At 53.5% G+C, this 24570-nt stretch overlaps 1 protein-coding gene across 2 annotated transcripts in view; it reads left to right on the top strand.

The window, feature by feature from the left end:
- LOC122552381 (transitional endoplasmic reticulum ATPase-like) overlaps positions 1–24119 on the top strand; it is a 58888-nt gene extending 34769 nt beyond the window's left edge. For both annotated transcript variants that reach the window (XM_087983464.1, XM_087983465.1), the window contains exons 11-18: positions 916–1080; positions 1317–1439; positions 2997–3209; positions 4385–4563; positions 11471–11600; positions 15980–16138; positions 16945–17096; positions 22171–24119. In XM_087983464.1, coding sequence (XP_087839590.1) covers positions 916–1080; positions 1317–1439; positions 2997–3209; positions 4385–4563; positions 11471–11600; positions 15980–16138; positions 16945–17096; positions 22171–22270 — 1221 coding nt within the window. In that variant the 3' untranslated portion in view covers positions 22271–24119. The remainder of the gene's footprint in view (positions 1–915; positions 1081–1316; positions 1440–2996; positions 3210–4384; positions 4564–11470; positions 11601–15979; positions 16139–16944; positions 17097–22170) is intronic.
- Positions 24120–24570: the final 451 nt, after the last annotated feature.

The following is a 24570-nucleotide window of genomic DNA, read 5'->3' as shown; positions in this document are numbered from 1 at the left end:
CACCTGCCCGCTCCCTATAAACCCCACAACCCATTACTAATTAAACATCAGTCTATCTCCTCCCTAACTTTACTCAGAGTCCACCGCACGGTGGGGTAATAAGTTCCGTGAATTCACCAGCCCTTGACTGGCTCATGAGTCGGGATTAGAGCGGTGCTGGAAAAGCACAGCAGGTCAGGCAGCATCCGAGGAGCAGGAGAATCGATGTTTGGGGCAAAAGCCCTTCATCAAGAGCTGGCCCATGCCCACGTTGTATGCAAGAGTACGGCTTTTCAGTGTTCCCCTTCCCTGCTCTCCAACTGCTTCAGGACGCCCTGCAGCCAAGGATCTGTGGTTCTGAGTGAACTGAGATCACACCGAAGGCTGGACAGACCCCCACTCCCCATGCTCTGTCTCTCACTCTCCGGTGGGGGGAGGGGGAGTGTGTTCCTGCTGACCCTGTGTTCTCTCTCTCTCTCTCTCTCTCCCTGCTGACCCTGTGTTCTCTCTCTCTCTCTCTCTCTCTCTCTCTCCCTCCTTCCCTCGCTCCCTCCTGACCCTGTGTCCTCTCTCTCTCTCCCTCCTTCCCCCTCTCCCTGCTGACCCTGTGTTCCCTCTCTCTCGCTCTCTCTCTCCCTCCTGACCCTGTGTTTTCTCTCTCTCCCCCGCCGACCCTGTGCCCTCCCTCTCTCTCTCCTGACCCTGTGTTCTCTCTCTCTCTCTCTCTCCCTCCTTCCCTCTCTCCCTGCTGACCCTGTGTTCCCTCTCTCTCGCTCTCTCTCTCCCTCCTGACCCTGTGTTTTCTCTCTCTCTCTCTCTCTCTCTCTCTCTCTCTCTCTCTCTCTCTCCCCCTGCCGACCCTGTGCCCTCCCTCTCTCTCTCCTGACCCTGTGCGCTCTCTCTCTCTCTCTCTCTCTCTCTCCCTCCCTGCGGCAGATTGCCCATGATACCCACGGCCATGTTGGCGCTGACCTGGCTGCGCTGTGCTCGGAGGCAGCACTGCAGGCCATTCGGAAGAAGATGAGTATCATCGATCTGGAGGATGACACCATCGATGCTGACGTCCTTAACTCCATGGCTGTCACCATGGACGACTTCCAGGTGAGGCTGCGGCCGCCCTGCATTCGCGTAGCGCCACCCGCCCCCTCCCTAACACGCTCCCAACAAAACCCGGAAGAATTCCTTAGAGGTGTGAAACACTCCCGGGACGGCGGCTGGATTCGGGAAGGGGAGATGGTGAGGGAGGGTCTGCGGTGAACTGTGTTTCTCTCCCTGTGATGTAGTCTAACCCCGTGTGTGTGGTCTGTATCCCCCCTGCCCCCACTCCCCTGTTCCAGTGGGCACTGGGCCAGAGTAACCCGTCTGCTCTCCGTGAGACGGTGGTAGAGGTCCCGACTGTGACCTGGGAGGACATCGGGGGTCTGGACGAGGTGAAACGGGAGCTGCAGGAGCTGGTGCAGGTCAGTGACCCGTAAACAAACCGATAGGAAACAGCAGCAGTGATTGTGACGACTAAAGCTTCTGATTGGGGTGACTAAGACCAGTAACCGAGAGTTACCAAATCACAGTAATGCTGGTGTTGGACTGGAGTGGACCCAGTTAAAAAATCATCCAACACCAGGTTTATTTGGAAGCACTAGCTTTCGGAGCATCACTCCTTCATCAGGTGGCTAGTGGGACAGGGTCACAAGACATAGATCTTAGAGCAAAAGATTGTAGCGTCGTACGGTGATATATTGAACAAGCTGAGATTGCTGTTAAGTCTTTCATCTTTTCGAATGGGTTGCAGGTTCTGGTTCATTAATTTGTAAATCCCAGAACTTCATTTAAGTCGCATTCCTGAGATAACTTAAGGTTTTATAACAAAAGGTGAGATCTCAGCTCAGACATTGCATTAAAGGTGTGAGGTCAGAGTCTGTCTGTAGCTCAATCTTGGGTCAGACTGGTTCTATTTCCAAAGTAGGAATTTATAAAATGTCACATGGACTGACTGCCTGCAGATTGTGCGCTTTTTGAGCAAAATAGAATGTATCTGCAAATACAAATTCACCCCAGAGACGTGTGTGTGTGTGTGTGTGTGTGTGTGTGTGTGTGTGTGTGTGTGTATGAGAAAGTGTGTGTGTGTGTGTGTGTGTGTGTATGAGAAAGTGTGTGTGTGTGTGTGTGTGTATGAGAAAGTGTGTGTGTGTATGAGAAAGAGTGTGTGTGTGTGTGTGAATGTGAGCGTGTGCATGTTGGTGTGCGTAAGAGAGTGTGTGTTTGCGTGTGTGCATGAGTGTGACGGTTTATAAGCCTGTGAAAGGGTGTATGCATCGGTGCGTGTGTGTGAGAGGGTCTGCGTGAGTGTGAGTGTATGTAAGTGTGTGTGTGAGTGTGAGAGAGTGTATAGTGCAATGGGGTCACCTGTAATGTGACATGAATCTAAGGCCATCCCCATGGGAAGCGAACTTGACTATCAGCCTCTGCTCGGCCGCTTTGTCTTGTTGCCTGTCCGCCGTGGGGGACGGTCACCCGAAGGTCCGAGGCCGAATGTCCCAGACCGCTGAAGTGTTCCCTGACTGGGAGGGAACACCCCTGCCTGGGGATAGTTGTGCGGGGTCCATTCATCCGTTGTCATAGCCTTTGAAAGGCGAGATGTGGAGGCGTGGGGAAGGTCTTGTGCAGGCCGTGAAGAAAATGACATTAAACGGTGAAGAGCTGTGGTGAAAGTGTGGGGGGGGGGGGGGGGGCGGGGAGAGGGTGCATTTAGATCTCACACGGTGAGCTGTTAAGATCAGCCTGGAAGGGCAACAGGTCAGTGGATTGGATCGGAATTTTCGGAGGATGGATATTTGGGCAGGGTGGTGCTGGGAGGATTTGGATGGTTCACGCGTCTGTCTGAAAGAGCTAGAACACACCTGATGGGCCGAATGGATGGCTTTTGAAAATCGGGGGATTGTCACGTGGCAGCGGTAAGGGGTTGGATGGGGGCTGTGAGAACAGGACTGACTTTGCCCCCTCCTCCTGTCTCTCCTCAGTACCCAGTGGAATACCCAGACAAGTTCCTGAAGTTCGGAATGACCCCTTCGCGCGGTGTTCTGTTCTACGGGCCCCCCGGGTGTGGCAAGACCCTGTTAGCCAAGGCAATAGCCTGCGAGTGTCAGGCTAACTTTGTCTCCATCAAAGGTCCCGAGCTACTCACCATGTGGTTCGGTGAGTCGGAAGCTAACGTCAGGGATGTGTTTGACAAGGTAACCTGCTTATGGAAAACTGGCCTTTACTCCCTCACTTGCAAAGCACTGAAGTTATGGTGACCCTGCTCTAGACCTCCGTTAGACTGCACTGGAACTGAGGGAGTCGGGTCACCTTAGTGTTTAAAAAAAATACAAAAGCATATGGAGCCACTCGAGAGAGTTTGGAACAAGCTCTTACAGGGACGATAGCAGAAATGTTCCTTTGGGTTTTTTGGGATATTGCTGAGGCCATTCGTCAGGGAGAGTGAGGACTGCAGACATCGGAGAAATCAAGAGTCAATAAAGTGCGGTGCTGGAAAAAGCACAGCAGGTCAGGCAGCATCCGAGAAAGTTGGCATTTCGGGTACCGGGACTGATGAGGGGTTGTGTCCGGAATGTCGACTATCCTGCTCCTCAGACGCCGCCTGACCTACCGAGCTTTTCCAGCACCACGCTTTATCGACATTTATCAGGCAAGGGCAGCAGGTACATGGGGGCACCCACCCCCTACAGCTTCCCCCCCCCCCGAGTCACTCACCATCCCGACTCAGAAATATATCGCTGTTCCTTCGGTGTGGCTGGGGCAGAATCCTGGAATTCCCTCCCTGAGGGCATTGGGGGGTGGGGGGGTCAACCCACAGCAGGTGGGCTGCAGCGGTTCAAGGAGACAGCTCACCCCCACCTTCTCAAGGGGCAACTAGGGACGGGCAACAAATGCTGGGCCCAGCCAGCGACCCCCCCCCCCCCCCCCCCCCACTTCCATGAGTTAACCAAAACAAACTCTAGATGCTCTTTGAGAATTGATTACATTTCAGCAGCTATGCCGACACTGCCAGGGGTCAGTTAGCTCAGCTGGCTGGATGGCTGGTGTGTGATGCCAACCGTGTGTGGGTTCAGTCCCCGTCACTGGCTGAGGTCACCATGACGGACTATCCTTTGCAACCCCTCCCCTCGTCTGAGGTCCAGTGACCCTCAAGTTAAACCCCCCACCCCTCTTTAACGAGAGTGCAGCCGGATGGTCCAGTTACACTATCTTGTCTTAACAACGCAACACTGTCCCAGAGGCAGACTAACGTCAGTGCGTACAAACACTGTTACTCCCAGACCGGGGGTGGTGGGGGTGGGGGGGGGGTATTGGGGGTGAAGGGTCATCACCTCACTGGCTGCTGGCTGTTTTCTTTTCCTGTTGAAAGGCGCGGCAGGCTGCTCCATGTATCTTGTTCTTTGATGAGCTGGACTCCATCGCCAAGTCCCGGGGAGGGAGTGCCGGTGATGGTGGGGGAGCATCAGACAGGGTGATCAACCAGATCCTCACTGAGATGGACGGCATGTCAGACAAGAAGAACGTCTTCATCGTGGGGGCCACCAACAGGTAGGCCGGTGGTGGTATGGGCTAGGCCGGACCACTCATAACGTTCTTAGGCCAGCAGCAAATCCCAGACCATAACTTGGCCATTAGTTTCAGTAAGTGCACAGTGAAAATTACTCCGAGTAAGTTAGCAAGGTTGTCTAATGGGCTTTAAAACAGACAAAAACTTTATTCACCAAGTTACACAACAAAACATAAAGAGCCCCGACAGAACTCAGCCTATCCAGTGTGTGTGACACGGCGAGGGGAGTGTGTGCGACACGGCGAGGGGAGTGTGTGTGACACGGCGAGGGGAGTGTGTGCGACACGGCGAGGGGAGTGTGTGTGACACGGCGAGGGGAGTGTGTGCGACACGGCGAGGGGAGTGTGTGCGACACGGCGAGGGGAGTGTGTGCGACACGGCGAGGGGAGTGTGTGCGACACGGCGAGGGGAGTGTGTGCGACACGGCGAGGGGAGTGTGTGTGACACGGCGAGGGGAGTGTGTGCGACACGTCGAGGGGAGTGTGTGTGACACGGGGAGGGGAGTGTGTGCGACACGGCGAGGGGAGTGTGTGCGACACGGCGAGGGGAGTGTGTGCGACACGGCGAGGGGAGTGTGTGCGACACGGCGAGGGGAGTGTGTGCGACACGGCGAGGGGAGTGTGTGCGACACGGCGAGGGGAGTGTGTGCGACACGGCGAGGGGAGTGTGTGCGACACGGCGAGGGGAGTGTGTGCGACACGGCGAGGGGAGTGTGTGCGACACGGCGAGGGGAGTGTGTGACGTGGAGAGGGGAGTGTGTGACACGGCGAGGGGAGTGTGTGATGTGGAGAGGGGAGTGTGTGACACGGCGAGGGGAGTGTGTGCGACATGGCGAGGGGAGTGTTTGCGACACGGCGAGGGGAGTGTGCGACACGGCGAGGGGAGTGTGTGACGTGGAGAGGGGAGTGTGTGACGTGGAGAGGGGAGTGTGTGACACAGCGAGGGGAGTGTGTGTGACGCGGCGAGGGGAGTGTGTGACGCGGCGAGGGGAGTGTGTGACACGGCGAGGGGAGTGTGTGTGACACGGCGAGGGGAGTGTGTGCGACACGGCGAGGGGAGTGTGTGACGTGGAGAGGGGAGTGTGTGACGTGGAGAGGGGAGTGTGTGACACGGCGAGGGGAGTGTGCGCGACACGGCGAGGGGAGTGTGTGACGTGGAGAGGGGAGTGTGTGACGTGGAGAGGGGAGTGTGTGACACGGCGAGGGGAGTGTGTGCGACACGGCGAGGGGAGTGTGTGACGTGGAGAGGGGAGTGTGTGACACGGCGAGGGGAGTGTGTGTGACGCGGCGAGGGGAGTGTGTGACACGGCGAGGGGAGTGTGTGTGACGCGGAGAGGGGAGTGTGTGTGACGCGGAGAGGGGAGTGTGTGTGACGCGGAGAGGGGAGTGTGTGTGTGACGCGGCGAGGGGAGTGTGTGCGACGCGGCGAGGGGAGTGTGTGTGACGCGGCGAGGGGAGTGTGTGCGACGCGGCGAGGGGAGAGTGTGACGTGGAGAGGGGAGTGTGTGACACGGCGAGGGGAGTGTGTGACGTGGAGAGGGGAGTGTGTGTGTGACGCGGCGAGGGGAGTGTGTGTGACGCGGCGAGGGGAGTGTGTGCGACGCGGCGAGGGGAGTGTGTGACGTGGAGAGGGGAGTGTGTGACGTGGAGAGGGGAGTGTGTGACGTGGAGAGGGGAGTGTGTGACACGGCGAGGGGAGTGTGTGTGACGCGGAGAGGGGAGTGTGTGTGTGACGCGGAGAGGGGAGTGTGCATGACGCGGCGAGGGGAGTGTGTGCGACGCGGCGAGGGGAGTGTGTGCGACGCGGCGAGGGGAGTGTGTGCGACGCGGCGAGGGGAGTGTGTGCGACGCGGCGAGGGGAGTGAGTGCGACACGGCGAGGGGAGTGAGTGCGACGCGGCGAGGGGAGAGTGTGCGACACGGCGAGGGGAGAGTGTGCGACACGGCGAGGGGAGAGTGTGCGACGCGGCGAGGGGAGAGTGTGCGACGCGGCGAGGGGAGAGTGTGCGACGCGGCGAGGGGAGAGTGTGCGACGCGGCGAGGGGAGAGTGTGCGACGCGGCGAGGGGAGTGAGTGCGACACGGCGAGGGGAGTGTGTGCGACACGGCGAGGGGAGTGTGTGCGACGCGGCGAGGGGAGTGAGTGCGACACGGCGAGGGGAGAGTGTGCGACACGACGAGGGGAGAGTGTGCGACGCGGCGAGGGGAGAGTGTGCGACGCGGCGAGGGGAGAGTGTGCGACGCGGCGAGGGGAGAGTGTGCGACGCGGCGAGGGGAGAGTGTGCGACATGACGAGGGGAGTGTGTGCGACGCGGCGAGGGGAGTGTGTGCGACACGACGAGGGGAGTGTGTGCGACGCGGCGAGGGGAGTGAGTGCGACACGACGAGGGGAGAGTGTGCGACACGACGAGGGGAGTGTGTGCGACGCGGCGAGGGGAGTGTGAGATACGGCGAGGGGAGAGTCAGTAACACATTACCTGTCCACCTGTGTGTCTCAGAGTGAGCCCACAATGACCAGGCCAGTGTGACCTTTACACAATTGGTACTGTGCTGCACGTGGCCATTCAACCCATCGTGTCTGTACTAGTTCTATTACCAAGCGACAATTTCCTCCCATTTTCCCCATACCTCTACTCCGTCCTATCCAATGTCCCTTCTCAATCCCTGGATTGAATCAGTCTCCAACACATTCCCAGGCAGGTTATTCCACCGCTGAGGAGTGAAGATGGTTTTTTTCAGTTACACTTTCTGAAATTGATTTGCGTTCCCTTTTTAAGTCTGTGCTCCTCTCGTTCTTGTACCTTGAAAAGTGGGAACAGCTCCTTCCTGTTGACTCTGTCCAGCCCTGCTCATGGTTTTGAAAATATCGATCTCATCTCCTTTAGCGCCTGCTCTCCAAAGAAAACAGTCTCAACCTGTCCTGATCCCTGGAATCGTTCTTGGAAATTGCATCCGTTCTGTCTCTCTCTCTGTCTCTCTCTGTCTCTCTCTGTCTCTCTCTGTCTCTCTCTGTCTCTCTCTGTCTCTCTCTGTCTCTCTCTGTCTCTCTCTGTCTCTCTCTGTCTCTCTCTGTCTCTCTCTCTCTTTCTCTCTCTCTCTCTGTCTCTGTCTCTGTCTCCAGTATGTCCACACCTTTGCTGTAATCTGGTGTCCAGCTGCATCACAGGTTGCTCCTGCTCTGTCCAGGATCGTAAAGGAAAGGATGTTTGGGGACCCGTCAACTGAGGTAGTATGGGCTGAGGTTAGAAACAGGAAAGGAGAGGTCACCCTGTTGGGAGTTTTCTATAGGCCTCCAAATAGTTCCAGAGATGTAGAGGAAAGGATAGCAAAGATGATTCTGGATAGGAGTGAGAGAGGCAGGGTAGTTGGTCATGGGAGACTTCAACTTTCCAAACATTGACTGGGAAACTACAGTACGAGTACTATAGATGGGTCGGTTTTTGTCCAGTGTGTGCAGGAGGGCTTCCTGACACAGTATGTAGACAGGCCAACAAGGGGCGAAGCCACATTAGATTTGGTATTGGGTAATGAGCCTGGCCAGGTGTTAGACTTGGAAGTAGGTGAGCACTTTGGTGATAGCGATCACAATTCTGTTATGTTTACTTTAGTGATAGAAAGGGATAGGTGTGTACCACTGGGCAAGAATTCCAGCTGGGGGAAAGGCAATTACGATGCAATTAGGCAAGATTTAGGAAGCATAGGATGGGGAAGGAAACTGCAGGGGATGGGCACATTAGAAATGTGGAGCTTATTCAAGGAAAAGCTTCTGACTGTCCTAGATAAGTATGTACCTGTCAGGCAGGGAGGAAGCTGTAGAGCGCGGGAGCTGTGGTTTACGAAGGAAGTGGAATCCCTGGTCAAGAGGAAGGCGACGGCTTATGTTAGGATCAGATGTGAAGGCTCAGTTAGGGCGCTTGAGGATTACAAGGTAGCCAGGAAAGACCTAAAGAGAGAGCTCAGAAGAGCCAGGAGGAGACATGAGAAGTTGTTGGTGGATAGGATCAGGGTAAACCCTAACGCTTTCTATAGATATTAAAGGAATAAAAGAATGATGAGAGTAAGATTAGGGCCAATCAAGGATAGTAGTGGGAAGTTGTGTGTGGAGTCAGAGGAGATGGGGGAAGCACTAAATGAATATTTTTTGATAGTATTCACTCTAGAAAACGACAATGTTGTCGAGGGGAATACTGAGATACAGGCTACCAGACTGGGGGGTGGGATTGAGGTAAAAACAATGACTGCAGATGCTGGAAACCAGATTCTGGATCAGTGTTGCTGGAAGAGCACAGCAATTCAGGCAGCATCCAAGGAGCAGGAAAATCAACGTTTCGGGCAAAAGCCCTTCATCAGGAATAAGCTTTATTCCTGATGAAGGGCTTTTGCCCGAAACGTCGATTTCGAAGCTAGGTGGGTTTGAGGTTCACAAGGAAGAGGTATTAGAAATCCTGCAGAGTGTGAAAATAGATAAGTCCCCTGGGCGGGATGGGATTTAAATCTTCGAGGAGAAAGTGAGGTCTGCAGATGCTGGAGATCAAAGTTGAAACTTTATTGCTGGAACAGCACAGCAGGTCAGGCAGCATCCAGGAAACAGGAGATTCGACGTTTCGGGCACAGGTCCTTCTTCCTGAATAAAGTTTCAACCCGGATGGGATTTATCCTAGGATCCTCTGGGAAGCCAGGGAGGAGATTGCCGAGCCTTTGGCATTGATCTTTAAATCATCATTGTCTACAGGAATAGTGCCAGAAGACTGGAGGATAGCAAATGTGGTTCCCCTGTTCAAGAAGGGTAGTAGAGACAATCCTGGTAATTATAGACCAATGAGCCTTACTTCAGTTATTGGTAAAGTGTTGGAAAAGGTTATAAGAGATAGGATTTATAATCATCTAGAAAATAATAATTTGATTAGGGATAGTCAGCACAGTTTGTGAAGGGTAGGTCGTGCCTAACAAACCTTACTGAGTTCTTTGAGAAGGTGACCAAACAGGTAGATGAGAGTAAACCGGTTGATGCGGTGTATATGGATTTCAGCAAGGTGTTCGATAAGGTTCCCCACAGTCGGCTATTGTACAAAATGCGGAGGAATAGGATTGTGGGAGATACAGCAGTTTGGATCAGTAATTGGCTTGCTGAAAGAAGACAGAGGGTGGTGGTTGATGGGAAATGTTCATCCTGGAGTCCAGTTACCAGCGGCGTACCGCAAGGGTTGGTGTTAGGCCCACTGCTGTTCGTCATTTTTATAAACGACCTGGATGAGGGCGTAGAAGGGTGGGTTAGTAAATTTGCAGACGACACTCAGGTCGGTGGAGTTATGGATAGTGACGAAGGATGTTGTAGGTTACAGAGAGACATAGATAAGCTGCAGAGATGGGCTGAGAGGTGGCAAATGGAGTTTAATGTGGACAAGTGTGAGGTGATTCACTTTGGTCGGAGTAACTGGAATGCAAAGTACTAGGCTAATGGTAAGATTCTTGGTAGTGTAGACGAGCAGAGAGATCTCGGTGTCCAGGTACACAGATCCTTGAAAGTTGCCACCCAGGTTGACAGGGTTGTTAAGAAGGCATATAGTGTTTTAGCTTTTATTAATAGAGAGATCGAGTTCTGGAACCATGAGGTTATGCTGCAGCTGTACAAAACTCTGGTGCGGCCACACTTGGAGTATTGTGTACAGTTCTGGTCACCGCATTATAAGAAGGATGTGGAAGCTTTGGAAAGAGGAGATTTACTAGGATGTTGCCTGGTATGGAGGGAATGTCTTACGAGGAAAGGCTGAGGGACTGGAGGCTGTTTTTGTTAGAGGGAAGAAGGTTGAGAGGTGACTTAATAGATAGGGTGGACAGGGAGAGCCTTTATCCAATTATGGTGATGGCGAGCACGAGGGGGCAGAGTTTTAAATTGAGGGGTGATAGATATAGGACAGATGTCAGAGGTAGTATCTTTACTCAGAGAGTAATAAGGATATGGAATGCTTTGTCTGCATCGATAGTAGATTCGCCAAGTTTAAGTACATTTAAGTCGTCATTGGACAAGCATATGGACGTACATGGAATAGTGTAGGTGGGATGGGCTTCAGATTAGTATGACAGGGCGGCGCAACATCGAGGGGCGAAGGGCCTGTACTGCGCTGTAAGGCTCTATGTTCTCTGTAAGAAACTACAGAGAGTCATGAACACAGCCTAGTCCCTCACACAAACCAATCTTCCATCCACTGACTCCATCTGCACTTCCCACTGCCTTGGGAAGGCAGCTGACATCATCAAAGTTAAAAATCACACAACGCCAGGTTATAGTCCAACTGCTTTATTTGCGATCAGAAGCTTTTGGAGCACTGCTCCTTCATTAGGTGACTTCACCTGTTGGGCTATAACCTGGTGACTTTCTCCATCCCAGTAAAACACCTCCATTTAGATTTAAATCAAAGAATCTCGACAGTGTGGAAGCAGACCATTCGGCCCGACACATCCACACCGACCCTCTAAAGAGCATCCCCCCCCCAGACACATCCCCCTACCCCACCCCAGTAACCCCACATTTCCCGTGGCCAATCCACCCTGGCCAGCACATCTTTGGACTGTGGGAGGAAACCGGAGCACCCGGAGGAAACCCACGCAGACACGGGGAGAATGTGCAAACCCCACACAGACAGTCACCCCGAGGCTGGAATCGAACTCGGGTCCCTGGTGCTGTGAGGCAGCAGTGCTAACCACTGAGCCACCATGCTGGAGTTCCACACAATTGTCCTCCTGGTTTACAATCCTCCCAAGTTTAGAGTCATTGTATGTTCCTGTTGTGTGCTAACCCCCTCCCCCCACCCCCCCCCCCCCCGGCGAATGGCCAGGCCTTCTGTTGAGTTTCACGTTGTTCCAGTGACTCTGTGAGCTGTTTGTTCCCAGGCCCGACATCATTGACCCAGCCATTCTGAGACCAGGCCGCTTGGACCAGCTGATTTATATCCCCCTGCCTGACGAGAAATCCAGGGCATCCATCTTGAAGGCCAATCTGAGGAAATCGCCCATCGCCAAGGTGAGGAGCCTGCGGAACTCTGGTACTGGGTTCCAGGCCAGGGGGGCAGGGGGTGGGGGGGCGGCGATACATTACCGGAGGGTTTCAGGAGTCAGCTGAGAAGAGAGGGATGGGGTAGTAGATAGGGAAAAGCACAGCAGAGATCGACCGGGGGGACGCAATGGCTTTGAGGGCATTGGGTGAGGGAGGTGCGGGGGTGAGGCTTGGGTAGGTTGAGTGGGGGATGGAAGATGGAGTTGGGGGCGGTAAGATGATATTCTGCTGACAATGGAAGCAGTGGCACCTCTGAGCACTAGGGGGCTGTCTTTCCCTGTCTTTGGGTTGAGGTCTTGTCAAAGTGGAAGCATGTTTACAAGTTGGCATTTCTATCCACGTCACGCACGGTGTTTGTAAATTGCCCTCTCGGTGTTTGCCAACCGATGTCCCCCCACTCCCCTTCGAGCACCTCCCACTCCTCCCCGCCTCAGGGTGAGGGTCCAAGTTGTTGTATTTTCAGCATCAAGGCAGCTCCATTCAACTAGCCACCCGAGCATCCTCCCTCCCCGTTGGAAATCTGGAGTGAACCCAGAGGGTGCCAGAGAGCAACTCCTCCAGGTCTGGCAGTGTCTGTGGGAAGTGAGAAGCCGAGTTCATGTCCAGTGTGACTGCAGGTGGTGGGGCGTGCTGATATTTAGCGTAAAAAGGATTTTTTTTTTTCCCAGCCCCCTTCAGTCCTGAGGATACATGTCAGACTTGACATCGAGGCGAAAGTGAGGACTGCAGATACTGGAGATCAGAGTCGAGAGAGTGGTGCTGGAAAAGCACAGCAGCTCAGGCAGCATCCGAGGAGCAGGAAAATCGATGTTACAGACAAAAGTCCTTTATCAGAAATGGTCCTGATGAAGGGCTTTTGCCTGAAACATCGATTCTCCTGCTCCTCGGATGCTGCCTGAGCTGCTGTGCTTTTCCAGCACCACTCTCTCGACTCAGACTTGACATCAGCATGACCCCTGTTCCTTTGTGCACTTATTTTGTTTTTACTGCCATGTATCTCTGTCAGTCACTATGACCGTGCTCTGTGGGAGCAAGTTCCACATTTCCACCTCTCCCACCGCCTGCTATTGACAGTGTGTCTCCTGGATTGCCTGGTGGTGCTATCACTGAGAGTCATCGAGATGTACAGCATGGAAACAGACCCTTCGGTCCAACCCGTCCATGCCGACCAGATATCCCAAACTAATCTAGTCCCACCTGCCAGCACACGGCCCATATCCCTCCAAACCCTTCCTATTCATATACCCATCCAAATTCCTCTTAAATGTTGCAATTGTACCAGCCTCCACCACATCCTCTGGCAGCTCATTCCATACACTCACCACCCTCTGTGTGAAGGAATTGCCCCTTAGGTCTCTTTTATATCTTTCCCCTCTCACCCTAAACCTATCAACTCTAGGTGTTAACTCCCTCACCCCAGGGAACAGACCTTGTCTATTTATCCTATCCATGCCTCTCATGATTTTGTAAACCTCTATAAGGTCACCCCTCAGCCTCCGACGCTCCAGGGAAAACAGCCCCAGCCTGTTCAGCCTCTCCCTGTAGCTCAGATCCTCCAACCCTGGCAACATCCTTGTAAGTCTTTTCTGAACCCTTTCAAGTTTCACAACATCTTTCCGATAGGAAGGAGACCAGAATTGCATGCAATATTCCAACAGTAGCCTAACCAATGTCCTGTACAGTCGCAACATGACCTCCCAACTCCTGTACTCAGTACTCTGACCAATAAAGGAAAGCAAACCAAACGCCGCCTTCACTATCCTATCTACCTGCAACTTTCAAGGAGCTATGAACCTGCACTCCAAGGTCTCTATGTTCAGCAGCACTCCCTCGGACCTTGCCATTAAGTGTATAAGTCCTGCTAAGACTTGCTTTCCCAAAATGTAGCACCTTGTGTTTATCTGAATTAAACTCCATCTGCCACTTCTCAGCCCATTGGCCCATCTGGACCAGATCCTGTTGTAATTTGAGGTAACCCTCTTCGCTGTCCACTACACCTCCAATTTTGGTGTCGTCTGCAAACTCACTAACTGTACCTCTTATGCTCACATCCAAATCATTTATGTAAATGACAAAAGGTAGAGGACCCAGCACCTCGCTGCTGATGTCACTGTGTGATGCAGAGATTGGCTTGGCTCTCAGACCTCAGTGAGATGATCCAAAATCAGGCCCCTCCTCTGGGCGAAGCAGTGTGACCTCCGAACCCCATTGCATGTCGTGGGTGGCGCGGTGGCTCAGTGGTTAGCACTGCTGCCTCACAGTGCCAGGGTCCTGGGTTCAATTCCAGCCTCGGGTGACAGTCTGTGTGGAGTTTGCACATTCTCCCCGTGTCTGCGTGGGTTTCCTCCGGGTGCTCCGGTTTCCTCCTAAAATTCCCTTCAGTGGATTGGCCATGAGAAATTGCCCATAGTGTTCAAGGATGTGTAGGTTAGGTACATTAGGGGAAATGTACAGTAATAGGGATAGGGGAAGGAGTCTGGATGGGTTACTCTTCAGAGGGCCAGTGTGGACTTGTTGGGCCGAAGGGCCTGTTTCCACACTGTAGGGATTGTATGATTTGAGACGAGCTGAGAAAGGGAAGACTCCGAATTGGAAGGATCAGCTGGTCTGAGGCCACCTCGATGTGTAGCAGAAACAAAAATAGAAATTGCTGGAAAAGCTCAGCAGGCCTAGAAGCAGTGGTGCAGAGAAATCAGAGCTAACGTTTCAGATCCTCAGAACTGATGGTAGCTGGGAAAATATCGGTTTATATGGGGGGATGGGGGGTTAAACGATAGGTGTAAACAGAACCCAAAGAGAGGGAAGACCAGTTAGACAGATAAAAGGAGTTGGTTAAGATTTGGTTGGAGGGTAAATAGTTGTTAATGGGGACTGTTAATGGCTAACAGTGGGTAGTGTGTAATGGCAGACTATGTGATAACAAGAGAGAAAGTGAGGACTGCAGATGCTGGAGATCAGAGCTGAATTTGTCCTGGTTGGGTCCAAATTTTGTTGGTCTGAACGTAGTCCAGAGTCCGTGCGCGATCACCTTTTATCTTAGCCTGCTTGGCACACCTCCTCATTCCTGAAGAAGGGCTTATGCCCGGAACGTCGATTCTCCTGCTCCTTGGATGCTGCCTGACCTGCTGCGCTTTTCCAGCAACACATTTGCAGTACCTGATAACAAGGCCTGGTGTGTGGGATCGGGGGCTAGGGACATTGGGGAGTTCAAGCCCTCAAATTATTAAACTCAATATTGAGTCCGGAGGATTGATGTGCAGCAGGTCTGCTTCTTAAGCAAGGAGGTAGTAGACATCCATGGATTTTGCCGCTTACAAGTTAAATTAACTGAAGTGTCTTATCCTTCATGGAATGAGAAACTGGGTGGTGGATACCATGGTATTGAAAGATCTGACAGATGTTCACTTACAGTTGGCGGTCATTATATTCTCAGGACCCACCAGTGCCTGGCTTTGTGCGTCTAGTAGAGTTTAAAAATGTGTTGCTGGAAAAGCGCAGCAGGTCAGGCAGCATCCAAGGAGAAGGAGAATCGACGTTTCGGGCATGAGCCCTTCTTCAGGAATGAGGAGGGTGTGCCAAGCAGGCTAAGATAAAAGGTAGGGAGGAGGGACTTGGGGGAGGGGTGTTCGGAATGCGATAGGTGGAAGGAGGTTAAGATGAGGGTGATAGGCCGGAGAGGGGGTGGGGATGGAGCGGTCGGGAAGAAGATTGCAGGTCAAGAAGGCGGTGCTGAGTCTGAGGGTTGGGACTGAGATAAGGTGGGGGGAGGGGAAATGAGGAAGCTGGAGAAATCCGCATTCATCCCTTGTGGCTGGAGGGTTCCTAGGCGGAAGATGAGGCGCTCTTCCTCCAGGCGTCGTGTTGCCATGGTCTGGTGATGGAGGAGGCCAAGGACCTGCATGTCTTTGGCGGAGTGGGAGGGGGAGTTAAAGTGTTCAGCCACGGGGCTGCTTGGCACACCCTCCTCATTCCTGAAGAAGGGCTTATGCCCGAAGCGTCGATTCTCCTGTTCCTTTGATGCTGCCTGACCTGCTGCGCTTTTCCAGCAACACATTTGTAAGCTCTGATCTCCAGCATCTGCAGTCCTCACTTTCTCCTAGTTGCTTCTAATAGAGTGTCATGCTTCACGCGGTCCAAGGTAAGGTGGAGTCTGAGGGGTTCAGACCCTCAGGCTGTTTCCCTGGATGCAGCCATGAGATAATGAGCACGTTTCTTCAAGGCACCCTGACTGTGAGACAGGGCCACACAGCAGTCACCCCCGCGGGCCTGGGGAGTGGGGGTGGTGGAGGCAGGGTGTGGTTTGAAGGACCGCGTTTACCCCCCCGGCTTATTGTTTCGGTTCTCAGAACGTGGACTTGGCGTATCTGGCCAAAATAACGCACGGCTTCTCGGGGGCTGACCTGACTGAGATCTGCCAGAGGGCCTGTAAGCTTGCCATCAGAGAGGCCATCGAGGCGGAGATTAAACAGGAACAGGAGCACCAAACTAACCCAGACGTAGCCATGGTGAGTGGCCGGGTACAAACCCCAACCCCCCCGCCTCGGGCATATGAAACAGTCCGTTCAGCACAGGCCCATCCAATACCGGGCTTTCCCATCTCTGGTGGAACTGTGCATTTCCATCTTGCGGGGAGGTTATCAACGGGTGTGGAATTGAACACTAAGTACAGAGCCCTTGTGTTTAGGTAGTGCCTCCATCTCAAAACGTTACTTCACTGGAGTGTTTTCCAACTAAATTCAACACCAGGTCTTAACAGAGATGAAGGGACATGTGACCTGGAGCTTGGCCATAGAGAGGATTTAAGGAGTATCTTAAAAAGAGGAGAGAGAGGGGTGTTAAGGAGAGAATTTCTATGGTCGTCCACAAGATGGTGGCTGCTGCATTTGTTGACCTTCCGCGCTGCTGAAGCCACTGTTCTCCATGTGGTGTAGGGACACACAGTGCTGTGTGGGGGTGGGGGTGGGGGGGTGAGGGGGTGAGGTGAGGGGGTATTTCAGGATTCTGACCCAGTGACACTGAAGGAACGACAGTACATTTCCACGAGAGAGGGTGGCATTCCCAATTCCATTTCTTGGAGATTTTTGATGCTATTTATTTATGGAGGTGGGGGCCTGAATTTATTGCCTATCCCTAATTGCCCTTGAAGGTGGTGGGATGCTAGTGCAGCCCGATACTCAGCCAATAAAAGTCTCGTCTGTGGTGTGACAGTGAGATGTAGGCCCATGGTTGCTCCCGCCATGTTGGTTGCCCACGCTGGGCCGAGCTCGGGTCTGATGTTGATCCCTCCTTTCCCCGCTCCCTCTCCGAGCAGGAAGATGACTACGATCCTGTCCCCGAGATTCGCCGTGACCACTTTGAGGAGGCCATGAGGTTCGGTCGCCGCTCAGTCAGTGACAACGACATCAGGAAATATGAAATGTTTGCGCAGACACTGCAACAGAGCAGAGGCTTCGGGAACTTCAGGTCAGTCTTTGATAGCAGCATGCGATGGGTTGAAGGGCCTTTCCTGCACTGCATTGATGTAGTGCCATTTTGTGCACACAGTGTGTTCCAAAGCCAATGGCTGTTTGCTTTTCCATTTGAAGTTGCATTTCCTGCTGTAATGAAGGAGACAGGGGAGCGAGCTCCCACAGTCAGCACTGACGTCAAGGTGAGGGGTAAACACTAGCCAGCACTCAAGGGAGAACTCCCACCCATGTTAGGGCAGGCAGAGCCTCCATTTAACATCTCCAACAAAAGACAATAGGTCCAACAGCACAGCACTCCCTCCGACAGTGCGGCACTCCCTCAACACTGACCCTCTGACAGTGCGGCACACCCTCAACACTGACCCTCCGACAGTGCGGCACTCCCTCAACACTGACCCTCTGACAGTGCGGCACTCCCTCAGCACTGACCCTCTGACAGTGCGGCACTCCCTCAGCACTGACCCTCCGACAGTGCGGCGCTCCCTCAACACTGACCTTCTGACAGTGCGGCACTCCCTCAGCACTGACCCTCCGACAGTGCGGCGCTCCCTCAACACTGACCTTCTGACAGTGCGGCACTCCCTCAACACTGACCCTCTGACAGTGCGGCACTCCCTCAGCACTAACCCTCTGACAGTGCTGCACTCCCTCAGCACTGACCCTCCGACAGTGTGGCACTCCCTCAGCACTGACCCTCTGACAGTGCGGCGCTCCCTCAGCACTGACCCTCTGACAGTGTGGCACTCCCTCAACACTGACCCTCTGACAGTGCGGCACTCCCTCAGCACTAACCCTCCGACAGTGCTGCACTCCCTCAGCACTGACCCTCCGACAGTGTGGCACTCCCTCAGCACTGACCCTCCGACAGTGCGGCACTCCCTCAACACTGACCCTCCGAAGTGCGGCACTCCCTCAACACTGACCCTCCGACAGTGCGGCACTCCCTCAGCACTGACCCTCCGACAGTGCGGCACTCCCTCAGCACTAATCCTCTGACAGTGCTGCACTCCCTCAGCACTGACCCTCCGACAGTGCGGCACTCCCTCAGCACTGACCCTCTGACAGTGCGGCGCTCCCTCAGCACTGACCCTCTGACAGTGCGGCGCTCCCTCAGCACTGACCCTCTGACAGTGCGGCACTCCCTCAACACTGACCCTCCGACAGTGTGGCACTCCCTCAGCACTGACCCTCTGACAGTGCGGCGCTCCCTCAGCACTGACCCTCTGACAGTGTGGCACTCCCTCAACACTGACCCTCTGACAGTGCGGCACTCCCTCAGCACTAACCCTCTGACAGTGCTGCACTCCCTCAGCACTGACCCTCCGACAGTGTGGCACTCCCTCAGCACTGACCCTCCGACAGTGCGGCACTCCCTCAACACTGACCCTCCGACAGTGCGGCACTCCCTCAACACTGACCCTCCGACAGTGCGGCACTCCCTCAGCACTAATCCTCTGACAGTGCTGCACTCCCTCAGCACTGACCCTCCGACATTGCGGCACTCCCTCAGCACTGACCCTCTGACAGTGCGGCGCTCCCTCAGCACTGACCCTCTGACAGTGCGGCGCTCCCTCAGCACTGACCCTCTGACAGTGCGGCACTCCCTCAACACTGACCCTCCGACAGTGTGGCACTCCCTCAGCACTGACCCTCTGACAGTGCGGCGCTCCCTCAGCACTGACCCTCTGACAGTGTGGCACTCCCTCAACACTGACCCTCTGACAGTGCGGCACTCCCTCAGCACTAACCCTCTGACAGTGCTGCACTCCCTCAGCACTGACCCTCCGACAGTGTGGCACTCCCTCAGCACTGACCCTCCGACAGTGCGGCACTCCCTCAACACTGACCCTCCGACAGTGCGGCACTCCCTCAACACTGACCCTCCGACAGTGCGGCACTCCCTCAGCACTGACCCTCCGACAGTGCGGCACTCCCTCAGCACTGACCCTCCGACAGTGCGGCACTCCCTCAACACTGACCCTCCGACAGTGCGGCACTCCCTCAACACTGACCCTCCGACAGTGCGGCACTCCCTCAACACTGACCCTCCGACAGTGCGGCACTCCCTCAACACTGACCCTCCGACAGTGCGGCACTCCCTCAACACTGACCCTCCGACAGTGCGGCACTCCCTCAACACTGACCCTCCGACAGTGCGGCACTCCCTCAGCACTGACCTTCCGACAGTGCGGCACTCCCTCAGCACTGACCCTCTGACAGTGCGGCACTCCCTCAGCACTGACCCTCTGACAGTGCAGCTCTCCCTCAGCACTGACCCTCCGACAGTGTGGCATTCCTTCAGCACTGACCCTCTGACAGTGCGGCACTCCCTCAGCACTGACCCTGTGACAGTGCGGCACTCCCTCAACACTGATGCTCCGACAGTGCGGCATTCCCTCAGCACTGACCCTCTAACAGTGCAGCACTCCCTCAGCACGGACCCTCTGGCAGTGCGGCACTCCCTCAGCACTGACCCTCTGACAGTGCGGCACTCCCTCAGCACTGACCCTCTGACAGTGTAGCACTCCCTCAGCACTGACCCTATGACAGTGCGGCACTCACTCAGCACTGACCGTCCGACAGTGTAGCACTCACTCAGCACTGACTGTCCGACACTGCGGCACTCCCTCAGCACTGGCCCTCCGACATTATGGCACTCCCTCAGCAGTGGCACTCCCTCAGCACTGACCCTCGGACAGTGCAGCACTCCCTCAGCACTGACCCTCCGACAGAGCGGCGCTCCCTCAGCACTGACCCACTGACAGTGCGGCACTCCCTCAGCACTGACCCTCCGACATTGCGGCGCTCCCTCAGCACTGACCCTCCGACAGAGCGGCGCTCCCTCAGCACTGACCCACTGACAGTGCGGCACTCCCACAGCACTGACCCTCCGACATTGCGGCGCTCCCTCAGCACTGACCCTCCGACAGTGCGGCGCTCCCTCAGCACTGACCCTCTGACAGTGTGGCACACCCTCAGCACTGACCCTCTGACAGTGCAGCGCTCCCTCAGCACTGACCCTCTGACAGTGCGGAGCTCCCTCAGCACTGACCCTCCGACAGTGCGGCACTCCCTCAGCACTGACCCTCCGACAGTGCGGCACTCCCTCAGCACTGACCCTCTGACAGTGCAGCACTCCCTCAGCACTGATCCTCTGACAGTGCGGCACTCCCTCAGCACTGGCCCTCCGACAGTGCGGCACTCCCTCAGCACTGGCCCTGTGACAGTGCGGCGCTCCCTAAGGATCATACCAACTGTGCCTGCTCAGAGCTTCTGCTCCATTCCTTGGAGAGAGTAGTGCTGGTGTTTGAGCACATGGCATTGTGATGTAACCGAGACTGCTATGTTCACTGAGCCATTGGTTTGTGCCTCTGGCCTTGACCCATTCAGTCTGTGTCTAGTTTCAGAATGCTCATCATCACTGTCTGATGCAGTCAGTGTTGTACATCTGCATTCAAAACCAGAAAGCGTAGGCGAAACGCAGCAGGTCTGGCTGCATCTGTGGAGCGAGAGAGAGAAAAACAGAATTAACTTTTCAGTTCCACTGACCCTTCCTCTGCAGAACTGGGCCCTATCCATTGAGGACTTTGGCGCTGGTGGCACTCGGAGTACCATCTCCGATTGCATGGTCCCGGTCTTGTGAACCCAATCTCGATGGTGGGAAAGCCCATGAGTGGTGCAAAGTCCTTGACACGAAGATCAGTTCTCAGGAAGGGTCACTGGATCCGAAACATTACCTCTGTTTTTTTCTCTCTCTCTGCAAAGATGTTGCCAGACCTGCTGGGTTTCTCCAGCACTTTCTGCTTTGGTCTCTGACATTAATACTATTCTGAATCTAAGAATACGTGCTGAATGAATCCCCCCCATATTGTGATAATTCCAGTACTTTTCCGGATGCACAGAAAAATACATTAAAAACATCTCCGGGTGGCTCTGTGTTCACTCCGTAAAAGAATAGTTCCCATAGACAATCAAAGTCCCTTCCAGTGAAAAGAGCCAGGCCACGCTCAGACAACAACACACCAGGACTAAAGACCCTATACCCATCATGTGCAAGACTAAGGTAATTTACAAGATTCCATGCAAAAGCTCCATGAGATACTATCTCGGACAAACAGGCAGACAACTAGTATTCCGCATCTACAAACACCAACTAGCCACTGAATGCCGTGAGCAGCTGTCCCTAGTGGCCACACACACAGATGACAAGGACCACAAACTGGACTGGGACAACACAATGATCAAAGACAGAGAGTAGCCGGAGAATTTCTAGAACCATGGCCATCATCCACGGACAGCACATAGACCTAGACCCAATATACCAGCCACTACAATGAACAACCAGAAACTGCAGGACTGCAACCAAATAAACTCCAGGTGACACAGTACAGTAGTGCCACACAGGAGCCTCCACAGTATTGAGGATGTCACCTAGACAGGGGATAAAATGTCTGCAGATTAACTTCCCACCTCGGCGAACATACCCACAACTATGGCAGCCAGGCCTATTCACATGTATTTTTCTACCTTGTTTCAATTTCTCATTGCCATGACAACGAACCCTTACTGGTCTGGTTTGAAGATATCATTTTAATGTACATGTAGATTGTCAAAGCACTGGCTGGACAATGCAATAACATGTTCAAGAGGGATTTTCAAAAGTTGATGGGATTGTTGTTTGCAGCTGTCCTGGAGAAATAATGTTGTAATATTATGGACATCACTATTATCTCTATTATACATGAGTCATTAGTAATAAACCATCACATGCAGGGATACATCCTCTGGAAACAAAAGGGATGTGTCCAAGCCTTGCACTTTGATTTATCCAGAAGCTTGGGGAACCTTTGGTTCCTGATTGGTTGAGGTGTTGCCATGGAGAAAGCAGTCCAAATTAAGCCAACCAGTTAGCACCCTTGTTTCTCCTGTGGTTAAACTACTGCGCTGGTTTGAAATTTGGCATGTGTCCTGATGAGGGCAAGAGGAAAAGATCTAGCGACCCATCTAGTCTTTTCCAGCAATGTTCCTAATCTTTCCCAAATTCCCATCCATTTCCTTTCCTCTTTCAGGTTTCCGTCCAGCAATCCGAGTGGCGGCCAGGGGAGCGGTGACGGAGGGAGTGGAGGGAACTTGTATCGCGAAGAGGGGGATGACGATCTCTACAACTGAACAGCGGGGTTCAGAGGTCAAAGACTTACAGGGTCATGGTCTGGGGAAGGCAGCCTTTGCACACTGCCAAGGGAAGACCTGTTAGCTTTCACCCTCGCTGGAAAGTGACACGCTATTTGTGGATTCTGCATTCACTCCCGCTTTTTTTTTTGAACTCTGACCCCACGTTCTCAAGGCTCGGTTTTGGCAGGCATGACCCGGTACCCTGTACAGGTACACCGGGAGTAAACATGCCTGTCCTTCGCCGTGGTTACTGTGTGGGCATTGAGTGCATGCATGTGTGGGTTTGTGTATATATAAAGGTACGTGTGTGAGTGCGAGTTCAGCCCTGTACATTATGACTGCTATCCATTCAGATGCGGGCAAGATAGCTCAGTTTTTCACAATGTGACTAAACCGAACCAAAGGCCTGGTCCCTGGAGACAGAAAAAGACCTTTTCTGCTTTATTAGGTATGAGTCAGAGAGTTATACAGCACAGAAACAGACCCTTCGATCCAATGTGTCCATGCCGAACACAATTCCAAACCTTGTTTTACAGAGTTTGGTATTCTCGAAAGAATTTCAGTGGTCAACATTGAGGGAAAAGCTGCGATCTGAGTTGTGTCTCTAATCCCAACATCTCATCCAGCTCGATTTCTGACCGTCTTAGAATTCATTTTGGTGGCCAGCCATGTACTACAAACTGAAATATATTGTCTGAGACGAGGAACAGGGTGGGTGTCTGGGGGCCTGATAAAAAGGGTCTCACTCACCAACCTCGCAGACCTTCTGGGTAAAGATCAGGTATAATCTTTCTGACCTATATTTTGCTGTCTCCAATCCCAACTCCAAACCGTTCAGATTGAAAATCTTCATCCTTGTGTCCACATCCGTTCATCCCCTTGAGAAGATCAATGTCTGTGACTTCCCTCTGCCCTACAATTGACCCTCTTGCATTGTGTCACCTTGACAGCCTCCACTGGGCCTGGGATGTGCTACTCAATAGGCCCCAGGCCTCAGTGTAAGTTAGGCCTGTCAACTGGGAGTGTGGCTAACGCTCCAACTCAGAGTGCCCCAGACTGTTTAGCAAGTTGGGCTTACAGTCCAGGCTGTAGCTGTGATGGGGACAGTGTAGGATCCACGCAACAAAAATAAGGGTTTAACTTGAACTTTCTCTGGACATGTTCTTATTTCAAAGAGATGTTGCGATGAGGACATTTGATTGGGTAAGGGAATACGTCGATGATGAACTGTGCCTTCCCGCTGGAGAACACACTGTGGAGGTGGTCATGTAACCCCCATCTCCAGGCCTGGGTTTATGACCGTGATTCCAATCCACCTGGACAAATATATCTCTTTCTGTCCCTCTCTGTGTTCCTGTCTGTGTGTGTCTCTCTCTCTCTCTCTCTCTGTCTGACTCTCTGTCCGTTTCTGTCCCTCTCTGTCTGTCTCTTTGTCTCACTCTCCCCTTCTCTTTGTCATTGTCTATCTGTCCTTCCCTCTCTCCCAGCCTTTCTTTCCCTCTCTGTCTCTCTCCCTCTCTTTCCATTTCTGCTCCTCTCTGTCTTTGCCTATCTCTGTGTCTCCCTCTCTCAGTCAGTGTCACTCTCTCACACATGTACTCTCTCTCTTTCTCTGGCGAAAGTTGTCCAAGTGCAGATTGTTGATCGAACGAGTCAGAATTGTGATGTCTGACAGTGTGTCGCATGTTTTGCCAGATTGAGGTGGACTTTCCTATTCTGTCATAATCAGATGACGTTGTACACACTTATAAAATCTAGAAGTCACTTCTTGCTGTAACGTGTCAGAGAAAAGGAAAAGCTTATCTGCTGTGAATTTAAAATGGACAATAAAGGTGCTGAACTTTAATTCCATTAAAGTCTTCCAGAAACACACCAGTCCTTCATCCCTCTCTCCGTCTCTGTGAGAGAGTCGGTGGCTGTGGGAGTACAGGGGAAGCTCAGACTCTGGTCGCTAGTCTAATTCAGGCAGTGGGTCCTGATCAGTACCAGGGAGAGTATTCCAATCAAATTCAACCAACATCATCATGGCCAAATCCAATTCATTTCTCTCACCTCACACACCTCTCCTCCTCCACCCCCGTCTTTCCCCCCTCCTTCCCCCCCCATCCTCTCAGCTCCAGCCACTCCCTCCTCGATCTCTCCCATGCCTCCTCCACCCACCTATCACCCTGTACCTACACCTCCCCTCACCCTATCCCTCCTCCTCAGACTCCTACTCCCCTCCCTCACCCTCCACTGACCCCCCCTTCCCCTACCCCTCCAACTCTCACCTCTCCACCCTGACTCACTCCACAAAC

The sequence above is a fragment of the Chiloscyllium plagiosum genome, unplaced genomic scaffold (assembly GCF_037043375.1).
Source record: "Chiloscyllium plagiosum isolate Xiang-an unplaced genomic scaffold, Cpla_swu_hap1 HiC_scaffold_45, whole genome shotgun sequence".
In the NCBI taxonomy this organism is placed as follows: domain Eukaryota; kingdom Metazoa; phylum Chordata; class Chondrichthyes; order Orectolobiformes; family Hemiscylliidae; genus Chiloscyllium; species Chiloscyllium plagiosum.
Note: the sequence above shows the minus strand (reverse complement) of the source record. Positions and strands in the feature narration are given on the sequence as shown.